The 17229-nt window shown below is 46.9% G+C and overlaps 13 protein-coding genes across 13 annotated transcripts; 6 read left to right on the forward strand and 7 right to left on the reverse strand.

Annotated features, from left to right (window-relative positions):
- Positions 1-7: 7 nt before the first annotated feature.
- CAF130 (CCR4-NOT core subunit CAF130) lies at positions 8-3511 on the reverse strand (the record flags this gene model as incomplete). Its single annotated transcript, XM_037283783.1, has 1 exon — positions 8-3511. The coding sequence occupies one exon, from the start codon at positions 3509-3511 to the stop codon at positions 8-10; it is 3504 nt and encodes a 1167-aa protein (XP_037139679.1).
- Positions 3512-3956: 445 nt separating this feature from the next.
- SUE1 (Sue1p) lies at positions 3957-4475 on the forward strand (the record flags this gene model as incomplete). The annotated part of the gene is made up of 1 exon (XM_037283784.1): positions 3957-4475. One exon carries the CDS (start codon positions 3957-3959, stop codon positions 4473-4475), a length of 519 nt encoding a protein of 172 aa, XP_037139680.1.
- A 25-nt stretch (positions 4476-4500) lies between these two features.
- HG536_0D05290 (RidA family protein) lies at positions 4501-4911 on the reverse strand (the record flags this gene model as incomplete). The annotated part of the gene is made up of 1 exon (XM_037283785.1): positions 4501-4911. One exon carries the CDS (start codon positions 4909-4911, stop codon positions 4501-4503), a length of 411 nt encoding a protein of 136 aa, XP_037139681.1.
- Positions 4912-4945: 34 nt separating this feature from the next.
- PEX4 (E2 ubiquitin-protein ligase peroxin 4) lies at positions 4946-5626 on the reverse strand (the record flags this gene model as incomplete). Its single annotated transcript, XM_037283786.1, has 1 exon — positions 4946-5626. The coding sequence occupies one exon, from the start codon at positions 5624-5626 to the stop codon at positions 4946-4948; it is 681 nt and encodes a 226-aa protein (XP_037139682.1).
- On the forward strand, positions 5587-6438 carry PHB1 (prohibitin subunit PHB1; the record flags this gene model as incomplete). The annotated part of the gene is made up of 1 exon (XM_037283787.1): positions 5587-6438. The coding sequence occupies one exon, from the start codon at positions 5587-5589 to the stop codon at positions 6436-6438; it is 852 nt and encodes a 283-aa protein (XP_037139683.1).
- Positions 6439-6691: 253 nt separating this feature from the next.
- Positions 6692-7219, reverse strand: FHN1 (Fhn1p; the record flags this gene model as incomplete). The annotated part of the gene is made up of 1 exon (XM_037283788.1): positions 6692-7219. The coding sequence occupies one exon, from the start codon at positions 7217-7219 to the stop codon at positions 6692-6694; it is 528 nt and encodes a 175-aa protein (XP_037139684.1).
- A 592-nt stretch (positions 7220-7811) lies between these two features.
- On the forward strand, positions 7812-9851 carry HG536_0D05330 (uncharacterized protein; the record flags this gene model as incomplete). Its single annotated transcript, XM_037283789.1, has 1 exon — positions 7812-9851. The coding sequence occupies one exon, from the start codon at positions 7812-7814 to the stop codon at positions 9849-9851; it is 2040 nt and encodes a 679-aa protein (XP_037139685.1).
- A 189-nt stretch (positions 9852-10040) lies between these two features.
- On the forward strand, positions 10041-11201 carry HG536_0D05340 (uncharacterized protein; the record flags this gene model as incomplete). Its single annotated transcript, XM_037283790.1, has 1 exon — positions 10041-11201. One exon carries the CDS (start codon positions 10041-10043, stop codon positions 11199-11201), a length of 1161 nt encoding a protein of 386 aa, XP_037139686.1.
- A 1-nt stretch (position 11202) lies between these two features.
- On the reverse strand, positions 11203-11787 carry SYF2 (Syf2p; the record flags this gene model as incomplete). Its single annotated transcript, XM_037283791.1, has 1 exon — positions 11203-11787. The coding sequence occupies one exon, from the start codon at positions 11785-11787 to the stop codon at positions 11203-11205; it is 585 nt and encodes a 194-aa protein (XP_037139687.1).
- Positions 11788-12000: 213 nt separating this feature from the next.
- Positions 12001-13965, forward strand: UTP8 (Utp8p; the record flags this gene model as incomplete). Its single annotated transcript, XM_037283792.1, has 1 exon — positions 12001-13965. One exon carries the CDS (start codon positions 12001-12003, stop codon positions 13963-13965), a length of 1965 nt encoding a protein of 654 aa, XP_037139688.1.
- A 253-nt stretch (positions 13966-14218) lies between these two features.
- On the forward strand, positions 14219-15154 carry HG536_0D05370 (bifunctional triacylglycerol lipase/ester hydrolase; the record flags this gene model as incomplete). Its single annotated transcript, XM_037283793.1, has 1 exon — positions 14219-15154. One exon carries the CDS (start codon positions 14219-14221, stop codon positions 15152-15154), a length of 936 nt encoding a protein of 311 aa, XP_037139689.1.
- On the reverse strand, positions 15151-16083 carry HG536_0D05380 (uncharacterized protein; the record flags this gene model as incomplete). Its single annotated transcript, XM_037283794.1, has 1 exon — positions 15151-16083. One exon carries the CDS (start codon positions 16081-16083, stop codon positions 15151-15153), a length of 933 nt encoding a protein of 310 aa, XP_037139690.1.
- Positions 16084-16258: 175 nt separating this feature from the next.
- Positions 16259-16894, reverse strand: HG536_0D05390 (uncharacterized protein; the record flags this gene model as incomplete). Its single annotated transcript, XM_037283795.1, has 1 exon — positions 16259-16894. The coding sequence occupies one exon, from the start codon at positions 16892-16894 to the stop codon at positions 16259-16261; it is 636 nt and encodes a 211-aa protein (XP_037139691.1).
- Positions 16895-17229: the final 335 nt, after the last annotated feature.

The raw sequence follows: 17229 nt of genomic DNA on the forward strand, positions 1-17229 counted from the left end.
TTAGGCATCATATATCTTCGTACTCGTCTTCCGAGACGTAGTTGTAGTTGTCGTCATAGTCATTGAGATAGTCACGTAGAGGCATTGGAACGTCAGATTTGCGCAGTGGTAAAATTGCGTCATCCTGATACACTACCTTGCGCCCGATGACAGGTACGGAGTTTAGAAAAGAATTTGTTTTTATGAAATTCCTCAGAGTCTGCATCGCAGCGTTCTCTTCTCTTCCTTCTGAAAGCGGTGGCAAGAGCTTCATAAGCTTCTTGTTGTATTCAAAATCTTTCGCCTCCAGGTCCTTGTTGCGAATTTGGTCTTCTCGAGCACCCTCATCCATTTTCAAACCTGCCGGTGCCCCATTAGACTCGCTCTTCAAATCACTCAACATATCATTCTTGTTTGCTTTACCGATTAGGCCTTTGAGCTCGAAAAACAGATCTCTCGCTTCAGGAATCACACCTATCCAGTTCATTAAAAGAGCTTGAAGTTCAAATACGCATTCAGATTCAGTGAAATCAAATTTTCCCTTGTTAATAAATGTTTTCACCATAAAGCAGATCAGTTTCATTAGCCCCACCGCATACAGAGACACATTCTCTGCATCATCACCGTTTTCTCCCTTTGATTCGGCCCCGCTAGAGCCTTCTTCGGTTTTTTTCGAAAGATAAATGGCAGCATTCGTAAAGAATTCTTGCAACAACATCTTGGTTTCGATAGCAGACAGCTGTAAAGTGCCTTGCCGTGAGAATTTCAAAGAGGAATGTTCTTCGTTCGCGTTCGCCGCCGTTGATGAGTCTGCCATTATGTTGCCATGTTGTCCGTCATTATCTAACTGCCCACGGAGACCCATAACTAGCTCAAAAATATAGTGAATCAGTGAGTGGTTCAGCTCCATATGGGTAATGAACCAGATAAGGACTCTACGGTATCCAATGCATAACAGCATCTCATCCATCAATTTCCACGCTAGGGTGTGATTTGAATAAACGAGCTTCTCGAATATGGAGTCTTCGCACCACAATTCATAAATATCATCAGGATCAACGTAAATGTCGCCACTGGCATCTTTCTCATCAGATTCACCATCTTGGCGGGGGTCGATAAGGTTTCCTAGAGTTATACTATCCTGTTCTTTCTTGACGCAAGAAGCAACAGACCTGAGCAAAAGGGAAGATTCTTCCTTACTAAGCTTTTCAGTAGCGCCTTTCTCCGTGAGAGACACAATCGTCTGCAGGTTTGGCTTTTTGATGAATTTATAGTCCAAAGCGTAGTAGAAGTTTATGCCGCGAGGGATGTCCCTCCAATCTTTACCCCCGTAATCGAACTCGAATGATCCGCTTGATCGAACTGCTCGTGGTTTACCGTTTGATGACATTGCGAGCGATGTCTGCGCATGCTGCTGCACCATGAGATGCTTTGAGAAGAAAGCTTCGTCATTATCACCATCGACATCTGCATCTTCATCCATTTCATCGTCATCGAATATGCAGCGACATCTTCGGTGGGAGTTCTTTGAAACCGATTCAGTCTCATGATCCAACCGCTCTTCTCGGTCATTTAACTGCGCTTCTTCGCCGTTGTATTCTTCACATTCATATTCAAACATGTAGCGTACGTCCTCGTCAAACCGATCGCCGGCCTGTAGATCTGCAAGTAGGTTTGTAACGTCTTCCAGATCCGTCCCCAAGGCTAAAAGAGCCGCTGCATGAGATCTCAAGTCAGCGTACAAAGCACCTTGACATAGCTTTCTGCCGTACGGCGACATGAAAGTGTTCAACGGCTCATGCTTAAAATCATGCGTATAACTCTCGGCGTGACCATTCAGGATAGCTGCGACGAGTGCTCTTAGGGCAGCGGCCCCACGTATCGTAGCCCGAACTAGTATTGGTGTGTCGAAAGTTTCACGCTCCTCCTCGAGACGATCAATCTCAAGGCCTAGCAAGATTACGCAAGTCAAATTCTTCCACAATGAGATCAGAAGTGATAGGAAGGGATTTAGCTGGATTGGCAGATGATCATAGAGTTTGTAAATCCCATATACCGCCAGTATGTTGACCATATAGATAAGTTCCAAGTTCTGAGTATTAAGACCGTGGGGAACCCACTTATGCAAGTTCTCTCTCCAAGAACTCTCCTCATCGCTGTTATTGATCGAGTTGAGTGTTTCAAAGTCCTCAGAGTTCAATCTTTTCAAAGATGCTTGGATGATCTTTTGCATATTGAAGCAAAGATGAAATCGCCAATCGCCACCTGTGTCGGCATCCACGCTTGCCTGAATATCTGGCACCAGCAGTCCCAGTAACATCTGCCACGCCAAGTCCAGCGACACGATGTGGGTGTCGTTCGGTGCGGGCTGCGTCAAAGGATCAACCAAACCTGCCATCAACCTGAATTGCGACTGCAAAATTGGTGAGTCAGACTTATGGAGCTCCAACAGCTTTGAGAGAATGCCATGTCGCAGCGACGCGTGGGACATTATATTCGGAATATCCAGCATCCCATCCTGGTTAAGGTCGAACGAGTAGACACTCTCATTCTGCGAGACACGGTGTTGATAGGATACACTTTCGTTAGACTCGTTTCCCTTTCTCCCATCAAGCGAATTTTCCTGCTTTTCGAAACGCTGCAGAATAGAAAGGATATGGTCATCATCGCCCGCCGACAGGAAACCAGAGACACAGTTCTGTTCATACGCAACGCTCGGCAGCGTCGAGGAAAAGGTGTACCATTCAGACTTGTTAATGCTCTCAAAGATTCTTCTGTACCGTATGATTGTCTCTCTGAAGAAGTTGCCATCGTCAGATCCGAGTGCTCGTTGCAAATATCCCTTCAACAGCGGCGTTACCGAGATCACGTACTCCAGCAGCAAGTTGCAATTCTCGTCCAAGACCATCGAAGCGGCGAGAAACTTCGACTCAATAAGAAAGAGCAGCGGCAGTTTCCAGCTAGGCTTGCCGTAATCTTCCCAGTTAATCCTGCTGTTTCTATTTTCGATGAGGTGGGACAAAAACCTCACAAGCATCAGCTCATTGGTCTGCCAAGTCTGAACCACAGCCTTCTGAGACGTACTCCCCGCTGAATAGCCTTTCTTCTGCAGCATTTTTTTTCTACTAGACTCATTGAGCAGCGGCAAAATGGATGAGCCCGCTCTTGTCGAGAACAGCACAACTACCAAACTCTCGCAAAGCAGCGAAGCTCTCAAAGATTCCTTCCCGATCAGCTTTTCATCCTTGAGGGCCTTCGCCAGCCCATCAATCCCCGGATCCAGCGGCTGCAAACCCGCCTCCACCAACAACTCGCTCAACTGTCTCAAAGGAGCCACCGAACCACCGTCCGACTTTACCTTCTTCTTCTTCACCATTCTGCGACCATCAACAACCGCCAAGTCACTTCCGTACCGGCTAATTCCCTGCTCAAGATCCCAGTCAAGTGGTATAGACAGCTCCACCATACGCCTGGCCTTGTACTGTCTGTTGGGCGGGTAAAACATCATATCCAACGACAACCAAACAACCATACACAGTATGCTGCTAATGGTTCAGAAGACGACTTCTAAGCAGCCCCAGCACTGTCAGGTCTGCTGGCACAGCCGCCAGGGGCCCGCGAAAGTTCGCGTTTCCAGTCCTAGCCTCTCGCAGTGTTCTCAGGCGTCTCGCCGGCTCTTGAGCCTCCCGAGTGCGACTCACATGTACCGAATGGAGCTAGTCCAGCAACCATCTGCCGTTTAATGCCCTCCAACGCGCTTTTCGACTGCTTATCTCTTCGATTAGGCGCCGAGCCTTTCGATGAGTCGAGATATCAGCCAAAGCCGGGTAGCGGTAATGATTCAACTGCAAAAGCCGATAACTCCAAGCGAAGGGGTGCCGTTTATAAGCTGAGATATAAAGCGACGGTGCAGATATCGGAATATGAGAGCGTCGAAGTTGGTTAGGTATCAGCACAATTGAGCAGCAAGTTATAGTATGAAGCAGACGATGATCAGACGGTTTAGTACGAGTTCGAGAAGCTGTTTTAAGAGGAAATCTGCACACGGCGATGTGTTTAGAGCGCTACCCAAGGTGCCGACGACACAGTTTCTGGAGAGTCGAGAACTGACAAGGGATATCCTCTTCAGTGGGTATCGGCCTGTGACGTATCCGGTGAAGGAGAATCCGTTGTTTAGTGGCAGGGCTCGGCGAGGCGAGGCGGTGATGGGCGAACAGGCTGGCCGCGAATCGAGTGTGGAAGAGGACGCGGGGAAGCAGACATTCACAGTGATGTCGGGACCTCGCGGCTGCGGCGGGATCAAGTCCGGCGGAGTCAATGGGACGTGGAGATACGGTCCACGGGTACCGAACAAGCTGGTCCCGTACAACCTGTGGTCCACGACGACTATGGGGATGGAGTATTTCCCGGAGTGGATTAACGTTCCGCGGCATGTGGTGAGGAAACTGAGACCTTTTGATAGAGAAGCTGGAATTTTCAAGAAGAGGCATACATAGCAGTTATAAACAGGAAGCGAGTTTTTCATAGCTTGAACCATCTCCGGGGCTTGTGGCGGACCTGAGCCACGCATTCGAGCTCGACCTTGAGTGCGTCGTTGGGGAACGCAACCACGATGCAGCTTCTGGCAGGCTGGTTGGGGAAGAATTCCCGGTATACTCTGTTCACGGTGCTGGCGTACGCGCTGTCTGAGATGAAAAGCAGCACCTTGAGGATCGCATCGCGCGACGAGCCACTCTTGTCTAGCACAGTAATCAAGTTCTGGAACGCGTTTCTGCACTGCGATTCCAGATCGGAGGGCAGCTGGCCCCGGGCATCGGTGCCAACCGAGCCAGAAGTAAAGACCAACTGGCCCTCAGCGTTGGTGACGAAGGCCGGTGAAAGGAGCTGTGAAGCGGGCTGCCCGACCTGCTCCCACGTAATCTTCTTAGCCATCTTGACACTCGCTTGGCTCTTTGCACCTCAGCTGCTAGCTGATTACTGCGTCATCGAGCTTATCGGCACAAGAGTCGACCGCAGAGCAGGGTAAACACAGATAGTAATTAATCAGATCCCGATAGGCCAAGCTATCGCCAGCCTTCAAGATATTGGCTATATCGATGTTCAAAGGGGACTCCGGTACGGGTTCGCCGAGCAGTTGCACGACTGCCTCCAGCACATGTAGAAGGTCCCACGCCGGAGACCAGTGGTTCCTTGTCAGGATATCGAGACAAATCTCGCCTGTCTGGAAGTCGACATTGCAGTGTGGCATTGCGCCCGGCTCGAACATCACTTTCGGCGGAGACCTTGGATAATCCTCTTGCAAAGTCAACGTCAGCTTGAAGCGGTGTCCAGCATACGGCGTCTCACGGGGACCACGGATAACGGCGTCCCAGCACGAAAGGTCTCCCTCTCTCGGTTCTAACGATACTGTTCCAAGCTCTCCGTCGTCCTGCGACAGCAACTCGGCGATCTTCTTGTATTCCTTGGCTACTCTTGACATAATGGCTCTTACTTGCTCGCTGAGGGCTTGGCGATGTAGGGGCAGCTTAAAAAGGCGAGATAACCTTCTTAATTTGCCACCACTTACAAACAAGAACTCAACCAAAGGACGAATATAGCAAGGCCAAGATGTCCGGCAGACTCGTTGAGAACATTGCCAGGATCGCATTACCGGTGGGGATCGCCATCAGCGCGCTGCAGTACTCGATGTACGATGTTAGAGGAGGTTCCCGTGCGGTGATCTTCGACAGACTGAGCGGTGTTCAGAAACAGGTTGTTGGAGAAGGAACCCACTTTCTTATCCCATGGTTGCAGAAAGCCATTGTCTATGATATCAGAACGAAACCGAAGGGGATCGCGACCAACACTGGTACGAAGGATCTACAGATGGTGTCGTTAACGTTGAGAGTGCTACACAGACCAGACGTACTACAACTACCACGGATCTACCAGAATCTGGGCTTGGACTACGATGAAAGAGTGCTGCCATCGATCGGTAACGAAGTGTTGAAGGCGATTGTGGCACAATTCGACGCAGCTGAGCTGATCACGCAGAGAGAACTGGTCTCGCAGAGGATCAGGGACGAACTGTCTCGTCGTGCCAACGAGTTCGGTATCAGATTGGAGGACGTTTCGATAACACACATGACGTTTGGTCCCGAGTTCACCAAGGCCGTGGAGCAGAAGCAGATCGCTCAGCAGGACGCGGAAAGGGCCAAATTCCTGGTCGAGAAAGCGGAGCAGGTGAGGAAAGCGTCCGTTATCCGCGCAGAAGGTGAGGCAGAGTCTGCCGAGTACATCTCGAAGGCGCTGGCCAAGGCGGGCGACGGTCTTCTGCTGATCAGAAGGCTGGAGGCGTCCAAGGAGATCGCGCAAACGCTGTCCGCTTCCTCAAACGTTACGTACTTGCCAGGTGACAAGAGCGGCAGCAGCGGGTCGGAGGGGACCCCTAACACGCTGCTTCTGAACATAGGCCGCTGAAATGGTTGCTAGCAGATATTTTCATATCATTAAGAAGATGTAAATAGTTATTAAAAAAGGTGAAGAAAAAATAGGCAATTGTGAAAGAAAGGGGAAACGGTCAAAACAGCACGCTGTTTTAGATTCGGAAGAACGAAAATGGTTGGCGTTGGAGTCGGAAACAAAAAGAGCGACAACTTTCTTCAAATCTCTGGGTATATCATTAGTAGTTTTTGTAATATTATTACAGGGCAGCGATTTTGAGAGAAAATGCCTACACTTGGGAGATGGTTGGCACGCCCACTTGGCCGCCCTTGCTTTTTCTCGAGCTCAAGGTCGACCTGGAAGCGAATGGACCGCTGGTGAACACCCCAATGCCCGACATGATCATCTTGGCCAAGAAAATAAAGAACAAAAAGTAAAAGAACGCCACGGAAGCCTGCGCCTCACGACATCTCGAAGTGGAGCCCTGCGTGATACGGTTGCTGTCCAGGTACGCCTGGTTGGTACACGAGTGAGTTCTAATGCCGACTGCCAAGGCTGTAGCAGCGGTGAAAGTGAAGACAAAGTTGAGGAAATCCAAAACAAACAAAATAATAGGCCATGCAAAAGGCTCCCATATGTTGGCCAGAATACCGTAGAACGAGTCGGTGACAATACCAAAAGCAGCAGCAAACATACAAAAGTTCACACGCGAACTATGCCCAACCTGAGTGCTTAATAGGTCACCAATCAGACCCAACAGGATGACAAAAAAGGCAAAATTAATTAGGCGTAAAATGTTATCGACAATAGCCAGCATTATTATTACTGAGTATTCTTATTAATCTTATTCGAGTTGAAATGACACGATGAAAGAGTAATTTTACTTCTAAGGGTAGACGCCAGCTGTTTCGCAGGAGTGAGAACTGCTCGGGTTCTTATATAGTGGCGACTGACTAATGACGGGCCGAGAGCCCTTGCGCTTTACTACCTGCGTTGATGACAGGCGATGAGCGCAATGGCAAAAGAGAAAAAATGGGCTCTTTGCTTGAGCGGTTGCCCCTTTCGGGATAACCCGGGCAACGAGGGGCCAAAATCAAAACAAAGAGACGAGTTGCCGTCAATAACGACGCACAGAAACCGATAGAAATCTGCGGAGGACACAGAGAACCGGGAACGAAAAAAAGAGGAATTAGGGGGCGGATGCTGGGGACTCGCAGATGCGGGTAACGGAGAGGCAGAAAAAAGAGGGGATTCTTTGGCCCTTTTTAGGGGACGGATTTTAAGGGATGAGTTTTGCGCGCGGATGGCGGTATATAAAGGGACCAGGTTTGGCAAAGGCAGCGGAGCGCGGTTTTTTTGTGTCGGAGAGAACGAAGTTAGCCGCCGAGTTTGGGTAGCCCTTTTTTGTGATGTTTAAGAAACAGAGGCATCCGGATCCGTTTGCGCATTTAATGAGTGCAGAGGCGTCGCAGTCGCGCGAGCCGCACCTTGAAGGGAAGGATGGTGACATCACGGAACATGAGTATGTGTCGCCGTTTAGGGATCAGGAGACAGTAGCAGCAGCACAGAGGAGGCGGATGGCGAGGTATCCAACGACGAGTGCCAGCTCTGCGTATGCGACAGCGAAACCCGAGGAGCTGGGGTACCGTAAGATCAAGCAGAGCGAGAAACGTGCGAAGGACATCCAGTTTCCGACGTATCTGCAGGAGAATGAGAGAAAGCAGTTAGTGGAGTTGAGGGAGCTGGAGGCGAAGGAGGCTCACTTGCAGTATCTGAAAGATTCGCAGCGCATTTACACCGAGGAAGAGCTGAGACAGAAGAGCGAGGAGCCTGCCGAGGCAAGGGAGCCTGTGGTAGAGGAGGCCGGTGAAGTTGAGCAGGAAGGTGAACCCCAAGGGCCAACGGTGGAAGAGACTGTTGAGGCCGAGACAGAGGAGCCTGTGGTAGAGGAGCCGGGTGATGCCAAGCAAGAAGGTGAAACCCAAGGGCCAACGGTGGAGGAGACTACTGAAGGTGAACAACTGGGTGAGGCTCAAGAACCAACGGTGGAGGAGACTACTGAAGGTGGACAACAGGGCGAAGCTCAAGAACCAACGGTGCAGGAGACTACTGAAGGTGGACAACAGGGTGAAGCTCAAGAACCAACGGTGGAGGAGACTACTGAAGGTGGACAACAGGGCGAAGCTCAAGAACCAACGGTGAAGGCGGCTGATGAAGAGCGTCCAGCGAAAGGTCGCCCAGCTGCGGCGAGACTAGCGGATCCTTTAAAAGTCCCCATGGTTATTATTCCCGTCCAAGACCACAAGCCTTTCTTGAAAAAACTTTTTAAATCGGCACCAGCCCCAGTCCCAAATCCAGTCGCTTCTCCCGATGACCCAGAAGAAGTAGTGAAAACCGCCGATGGTGGCTACTTAACTAAGGCTGTGTACGATCAAGTGTCGGCCCAGGATCAAGAACACAAGCAATGGGTAGCAAACTACTCCGAGCAGCAAAAGCAAAAGTATGATGACAAAAGGGCCGGCTCGAACAGGAGAATAAATAGTTTGAGGGAAGAGATTAAACAGATCAAGGAGTCAATGGAAGAGCTTCGCAAGGAAACGGACGCCAAAATTGACGTCAAAGAAAACGAATTAACACGTCGACTACTTCAACTAGTGGATGTTCACGTTAGAGAAAAGAATAAGATTTTCAAAGAAACAGAATTGATCAAAAAACAGAAAATGTCCGACAAGGATTCCATGGTTGATAAGCAAAACGGTGTACAAAAGGAGATTACTGAATTGAACGAGCAGAAAGCCCAGGCACAGGCAGAGTACATTCAATGGTCAAATGATTTAGCTGACTTATCGGCACACATCGATGCAAAAATCGCCAAGTTAGCCGATGTCGACAGAAAGCAGGCCAAGACCGCTGCCGATATCGAAAGATTAGAAAAGGAGAAACTGTCGCTCCTCAACGAGGCCGAAATGCATGATGCAAAACATGCGCAGAATACCGAAGTCATTGAAGGAGCCGAGAAAAAGACCTATTTGCCCAAGATCAATGAAATTGATGGCCAAATTTCAATACTCTTAACTCAATTGACAAGTGTCAAACAACAATGCGCCAATGAAAGAGCTGAGCTATCTGCCATTACAAAGAGACTAGAGCAAGAACGTATTGCTCATGAGGAGAAGTTGAGGTTGGAGGCGGAAGAACGTAAACGTAAAGAGGAAGATCTTTTAGGTAAGCAAAGACAGGAACTGGAGAGTAAAGCTCAAGAAGCCAGATTAAAGCATGAAGAGGAGATGAGAAAACTGAGGGAGGACTACACTGAGCTTCAAAACAAATTCAAGGAGCAGCAGCAGGAGAAGAAAAAGGCTCTCGCCTTCGCCAATGACCAAAGGAATGCCACCCGAGACAGTTCGCTCTATGAATATGGTACCGAGGAAGAAATATTGAGCGTTTGATCATGAAGCCCTCTCAGTTACAGGGCATTGTATTATATGATTCTTTTACTAATTTTGTATATTATAGTTTTTTAATACTATGGTTGATATTAATTCTCGCCCTTAAGCGGGAACAGCTTGAAAGTCAGACTTACAAGAAGTTGACCTTCCTCGTACTGGCGAAAGAGAGCAGCAGCTTAAATATACACGATGTCAGGCTATTTCTCCGGTTTTTCATTTAACAAGATCACAGATTCGATCAGCAATGCTGCTCATAAGACGCAGGATACTTTAAATAATGCTATTGCTAATGTCAGTGATCCCCACACTAAGTTGTCTCTGAAAGCTCGCACAAGATACCTACAGGAGTCTTTTGGGACTGTTGGGGAGATTAGTAAATTGCCACCGCAATATCAATCTCTGGAAAGAAAAGTTGACGCTCTTGAGAAATGCCTGAAGAGAATGTTGTTGGTCACTAGGACCTTCGAGATTGAAGGTTACGATTATCCACCAAATTTGACTGAATCGATCTCCGATTGGTGGTCACTGAATAAGGACGGATGGTTCAGTTCTTCGTCCAAGAAATCTCAAAAGACCAAGGTTGATGCATCTGACGCGTTCCTGCCTCATTCCTTCGCTCATGCCATCAGTAAGGCTGCTCATGACTGTAACGTGGTGTTCAAAGATTTGCAAGAGGAAGAAGAGGGTGAAGAAGAAGACGAGGATGTGGTCAACATAACTGAGATGTTTGATTCTTGGTCGAAGTGCTACAAGAACATCGACCTGGGTAAATCTGAAATGGATTCGATAATTGTTAAGGAGTTTAACAATAAAATTGAGAAGCTTATCAATCAAGACTTCAAAAGAGCCCATGATTTACGTAAGAAAGTTGAAAATTCACGACTAAAATTTGACACGGTCCGCTATGAGATGAAATTGAAGGAAGAGAAGGTCGGCTTGTCGACCAAAACTAAGGACTCAAGCGGTGCTGAGACGGATTTGAAAACAGATGATGCTGCGACAGCGAAGATTAACATCGAAGAAGCTGCCGCGGAAGATAAATCGGAAAAGGCCGCTGGAGACAATGCTGCCAATGAAACTGGTGACGCTGCGCCTGAAGCCGAGGCCACGTTGGACACTGAGCATGCTGCCAACATCGAGGACGCCAAACTATTGGAAGAACTTGAGGATGAATTTGTCTCCAATACAACGGCTGCCGTCGAGGCCATGGGTGAAATTAGCGAATGTTCGGAGATTCTCAGTCTGGCTAAACTGTTCCAAAATTTCCAGCTCGTCTACTACAGACAATGTGTGCAGGAAATCGAGGCAAGTTTGAAGACACTGAGTGGACTTGAAGGTGAAAATAGCTAGTCTAGCGCTCCACGTCCTTTACTTGTCTATCTAGCTTCTCATTAAATTGTTTGTTCTTGTCATTGATGTATCCACCGGGAGTAGCTTGCACATTTCTCCTTTCCATCTCCTTTTTCCGTGCCAGATATCTCTCTTTCGAAGTTCTTTCTAGATCGCTAGCCAGCCGGTTGACTAGCTGCCTATCGTCACTGATTTTTATCTTGCCTGTCTTTTGATCTTTCTGGATTTTGGCAGATTTTGGCGTTCCAGCATATTTCCTAAACTTGCTTAACTGCTTGTCGTATGCATATTTAGCCAGTTCCTGTAGGTTTGCGCCCTCTTTCTTGGCCTCTTTCTCCTGCAGTTTCTTTTCCCAGTTTTCGTATTCCCTTATAGTGTAACCCATCAACTTTTCCCTGCGTCTTTCAGCGCTATCCTGCGAAGACCGGTCCTCGCTCTCATCCGCCTCCATCTTGTAGACTCTTGGCCTCTTTATTTTAGCCTGCTCCTTGGCTTCCCTTTCGGCGATCTTTCCGATTTTGATCGAGACCTCAAAGCTTCGCCTCTTAAGTTCTTTAAATCGTTGTTCATAGTCCTCCAGACTCATAGCCACCTCAGAGAAGCCAACCTGAACGAGACCATTATATAGTGAAGCTGTTATCTGCAATCCTTTCAACTTGGTAGTCCTTTAGCGATGAGATGGGTCGTTATAGACGAATGTCTTAATTAAGCTTGAAAAATTTGAGATGAGCTACAAGACGATGAAGATCACAATAAAAGCGATCAAAATTGTACGATCTCAGCCGTCAATTGAGCTCCAATGCCGTCACTCTCTCAATCTTTCAGAATAGCTGTTCTGCCTAGAGTGTCGTCCCTATCTAACTTCGATGTTCAGGCGAATAATCTGCAAGTAGCCGGCGACATTGAGCCCATCTCTAATAAGATAACCATTGGAATTTCTGAGTCGGCAATATCACAATATGTTTTGAATCCTACCCCCAAATTAGTGCTGAGCGTTCCAATACCATCCACTACAATGGTAACCGCCTGTGACGTGAGCCAGACCAGCGATGCACAGCAAACAACAGATATATGGTGCTATTCTCTCCAGGCTGGAAAGGTCCACACTTTAAATGTGGCCAGCAGAAAGGGGGAGGACGAAAGCCTGGCGAATCTAGAGCTCGGTGCCAAGATTAAGATGAAGGACCAAGTTGTCGGCATTCGGATCAACGCTAAGGATAAAGCTATTGTAGTAGTGCTGAAATGTGGCCTGATTCAGTTTTATGACTTCCAGTTGACGTTGCTGCACTCGTTGGATATGTCCTATCCTGATGTTGGCTTTATAAAGTTCTTCCAGGAGCATAAAAAGGACTTCTTATTCGTCTTGTGCAGTTTACCAGGTAATAAAATATGCTTCAAGCTTTTTGAGTTGAATTTGCCCAATTACAACCAGGTACCAGTCAAGGAGTTGAGCTCGGTAACTTTGGAGGACTTTTCGCTAAAAGAGTCAAAGATTTGCTACCAGTCTGGTAGGCTCTACAGATTGGTTAATAACAAGGTGCTAACTTATGCTCTTCCACAATGCCAGCTGGTACAAACGGCTGAGCTTCCCATGGTAAAAGAAGCGGCTGTCATCTCCATTCAGCCTATTTCGACCAATAGGATTTTGGTTACAGCTGACAATAAGGTATTTCTATTGGATCTCTCTCACAACTCCACTCTATTCTCTAGAGAACTGTCCCATCTAAAGACTTTTCAATTACTCAAATCTGCAGTCATCGACTCTCACGAACAATCTGCGAGTTCCAACCAGAGGACGTTCGCTATCGGTGTCGGTACCAAGAGCGGCAAGAATCCTACCTCATCGTTAGAGATCATAAACGTGGATGTCGGAACAGGCACTCTCAAAGATTCGCTAGGTAAGGGGTTTAACGTGTCTAATGAACCCTCTTCCCATGCATTAAAACCGCTGTTCAGCGACGATGAAGGTGAAATTGATGAAGACGAACGGAATCTTCGAGACTTCAATTTTAAGGCAATTTATCAAACTCTGGAGAGAAACACCAATAGCGTGTCTTCTTTCGATCGAATTTTCCAACGTGAGCTCAATATAGAAAAGGAACATTACACAGAAGCAGACAGATTCATATGTGACGTCGAGTTTCTGAGCAAGGTAGTGCATCTTATATTGAAAAATTTCAAAGAGGAATATCCAAAGGCATTAACATTTTTGCTCACTCATCCACTATTTCCAGTTGATTGTACGCCCAATTTGTTTGCACGACTAAGGGAGCATCCAAGACTCTTCAAGCAAGCCATTGTAACGTGTCCTAACCTGCCTCTGAAGGAGCTTCTTTCTGAGCTGTTTTCTATTAGAAACAGAGAGCTGTCGTTAGATATCTCGATAAGAATCCTTCAAGATTACACAAGTGACATGATTAAACAGGAGATGAAAGGGCTGAGCAAGGTTGACATACAGAATTTTATCGATTTCATAATATCCTCCCGCGACGACGAGGTCATACGAAACAGTCGCCAGCTATTTCAGCTTCTATCTCTCGTCCTCGACTCTATTGGTCTTTTTGCTCTGGATCTTCTGCTATTAAATCGTCTCTCTGAGTACATCGACAGCCGAGTCGTCATTGCTGAAAGAAACAGCAAGCTATGCGATTTAATTGATGATAGACAAAGCTCCCGCGGGTACTATAAATCCGGGACTTATGCGACCGGCACACAGGGGGAAGCAGCTCCAAAATATCAAGTCGAATTTTTGGAGCTTTCATAGCACAAGCTCAAATTCTCGCTGCATAGATAGATATTGTGTACTAACCGTCGTGAGTAAACAGCGATCTTGGATAATAGTCATCAGATGAGGCAGAATCAATGGCACAGGCTATTAATGCATGATTGCCCAAGCAGAGCTTTTAGAAGAGCTTATTATCTTGAAGTTTGCTGTCCAGCGCTATAACAGACCATCGAATACCGTATATCGAAGTTGATAAATTTCAGCAAATCAAGAAAAGACAGTAAAAGGTGGTATGGCAATCAGAGCGTATCTTAAATCAACATATCCAACTTCAATCATACACCTTAAGAGCATTAATTTACGGGCAAGAGCAGAATGTCCTTTGTTTGTGTGGATTCCCGGAAATCCTGGATTGATGGAGTATTATGAAGAGTTTTTGATGCTTGTACATCGCCACCGCCCAGATTGGGAGGTCTTGGGGATATCCCATGCTGGATTCAATACGGTTGAGCCTGTCGAGGAGCGGAGGAAGGACGGCAATGTCGTTTTCTCGCTGGAGCAGCAGATTGATCATAAGCTCGAGATAATTCGAGAATTTTCCTCTCCTAATAGGCCATTGATTATCATGGGCCACTCAGTGGGTGCCTATATGGTACAGAAGATTGCGATGTCTGAGAAACTTGTTGGGAAAGTGATTAGAACTGGGTTACTGACGCCCACCATATTAGACATCCATACCTCTGAGCGGGGACGTTTATTGAGCAGAGCGTTTTACTGGCTAAGAAGCCTACCAACTTTGGCTGGATGGGGCTCTAGTCTTTTATTTGATTGTTTTTTACCATCTTTGGTGACCAAGACTTTGTTATCAATTGCTATGGGATGTGGTCTGAAGAGTTCACCCGTATTGGCGACTGAGAAACTTGTCAAGAACAGCAAGTTTATCAAGCAGGCTTTAGGACTCGCCGCATTCGAAATGCAAGAAATAAGGACCGATTGGGAGTTTCAAAGAGATTTTATCAACCACTGCAACAAGAACAAAATATCAACATGGTTACTGTTTAGCAACTCGGACCATTGGGTAGCTGAATCCACCAGAGAGGATCTAATAAGGTTCTACGACCAGAATTATGATCAAGATAGGGTCACGATTCATGTGTGTGACATCCCGCATTCTTTTGTTTTAAAACATTCCAAATACTTAGTTGATAACTTCTTTGTTGAAAGCTAGCGCTGCAGGTCAAAATCATACCTGTTTTCAGTCTTCGTTCGATGTGAATCAAACTGCTGCGCGTCCAGATCACAGTCATGGATTATTCTCTCCACGTAAGTGATATGAGAGCGATCCTTGCTCACGAGAATGAGTGTCTGTGAACGAGTACCATAGTAAGTACCGATAGGAACTGAAGTTCCGAGGTCATCATTAGCGGAGACTTTTAGAGGTGGGACAAAGACTGTCCTCATGGCTAACTCTGCAGCCTTTTCGTGGCGAATCTCATAGTCTTCTCGCTGAAGAGAATTTACTGACGCAACTTCGAAAAGTTTCTGTATCAGCGATTCTTCGCTCCCGACGTTGGTATCTGCAACCAGTTTGCGTAACGTCTGAGCTGCAAGATCGACTTTCTGCCACCTTGGTCCGTCGCCATGCTCATTCTTGAACTTGTCGTTGGACACCACCATGTACTCATCGTCATTTTCTCGAAGCACTTGGAAAGTGTCTCCCAGTGAATCGATAATTACGTATTCGCCCTTAGTGCAATCTCCATAGAAAAAATTGAAGTCGCCAGTATCCTTTAAACTGGGCAACTGCTGGCAATATTTCTCGTATGAATTCCACTCATCGAAGCTGGATTCTGAAGCCGAAAGAAATGTCGTTGGAATTTTGCCTCTGGATCTCATGCAGAGAGCTGGCCTCGCCTTACTTGGATCACTCAATCTCAAATTCAAAATCGTGGCAATTCTGCCATTTCTATTCACACCAATCCATGTACCAAAATCTTTCTGTGACAGCGGCCTCAGAGCCACATCACAAGGGGATAGAACGTAGTTATCACGTCGCCAAGCAGCAGCTCCTGCCTTTCTAGCGAAGAATTCGTCCCTATTTGAAAGCAACACTAAGTCATAGTTTGGATGGGCTCTAGTGGCCATTAAAATGCACATCTGGCTGATATTTGTTTTATTTTATTGTCTATTATTAGGGATTATCAAGTGATATACGCTATAGCCCGAACTTAAACACTGACGCTTATATTCAAATACATTATAATGGGTTTAGAGAAACGTAAAGGAGCTCCTATCTTGTTAACATCTTGGCATAACAGTGGCTCTTGATGAATTAATCGAACAGCCGATGCAAGAATCCTTTAAGTCCCTTCTCGTGCTTGTGCTTTTGATACTTCTGAATGGCTTGCTTATTCTTCTCAATTGCTTGCTGCAAATTATGTGCATTAAGGTAAGCTTGCCCTTGCGATTTTCCATCGCCGCCAACTTGATTTTCCTCGTAATCAGAGGTCTTCCTTCCGCTGCTCTTTTTTGAAAGCTTTCCGCTGCTCCCTACGGAAGCCCTGGTATCGTTTCTGCTCAGTTCGGTCAAAGTCTTTAGCTTCACCAGGCCAGTCTGGGTTTCTATTCTGTACTCCTCAGGGAACTGTGTCGCTGCTGCGCCAGCCGATATAGGGTCATTGATGTCGGGAATAGCTTTGGACTTCAGATTCAACCCTTCCTTTTTCAATGAATCCGCTGTCTCTGCCCTGCCCTGTAATGCATTGTGGGTTACAACCTTCTCAATAGCGTTGGACGCCCTACGGCCCAAAGTTGTGGCACCTTCACTAGCTAAGGACTTATGCTCAAATGATTGGACATCCTGGCCGGTAAAGGCTTCCGGCTGATAGGAATCCACAGACGAAATTGACGATATATCATCGAAACTATTGCTAGTTCCGCCGCTCCTGGTAGATCTCGTGTCCCTCATCGGATCTTTTCCCAAACCCTTCAGATCTTGCTAAGTTCAGATGGTTGTAATTTGTCGAACAGCAGGTTGCATACAAGATGTTTTAAAGATCCTAACGATCTGTAAATGAAATCCTTGCGTTCACAACCCCTGGCCTTTGAGTGGCATGCTCCGGCCGCATTGCGCGCGGGCATTAATTATATAAATTTTCTTGGCATATTGGCATGGCAACGGCCCATCGAGGTTCGTTGATACTCTTGCTTAGCAAATGGTCCGTAGGTTGTACGACACCAAGGATTAGATCAATTATGCAGAAAAGCGTGGAATTTCAAAGTTGTTGTGAATGTTGACTATAA

The sequence above is a fragment of the Torulaspora globosa genome, chromosome 4, assembly GCF_014133895.1.
Source record: "Torulaspora globosa chromosome 4, complete sequence".
NCBI lineage: Eukaryota > Fungi > Ascomycota > Saccharomycetes > Saccharomycetales > Saccharomycetaceae > Torulaspora > Torulaspora globosa.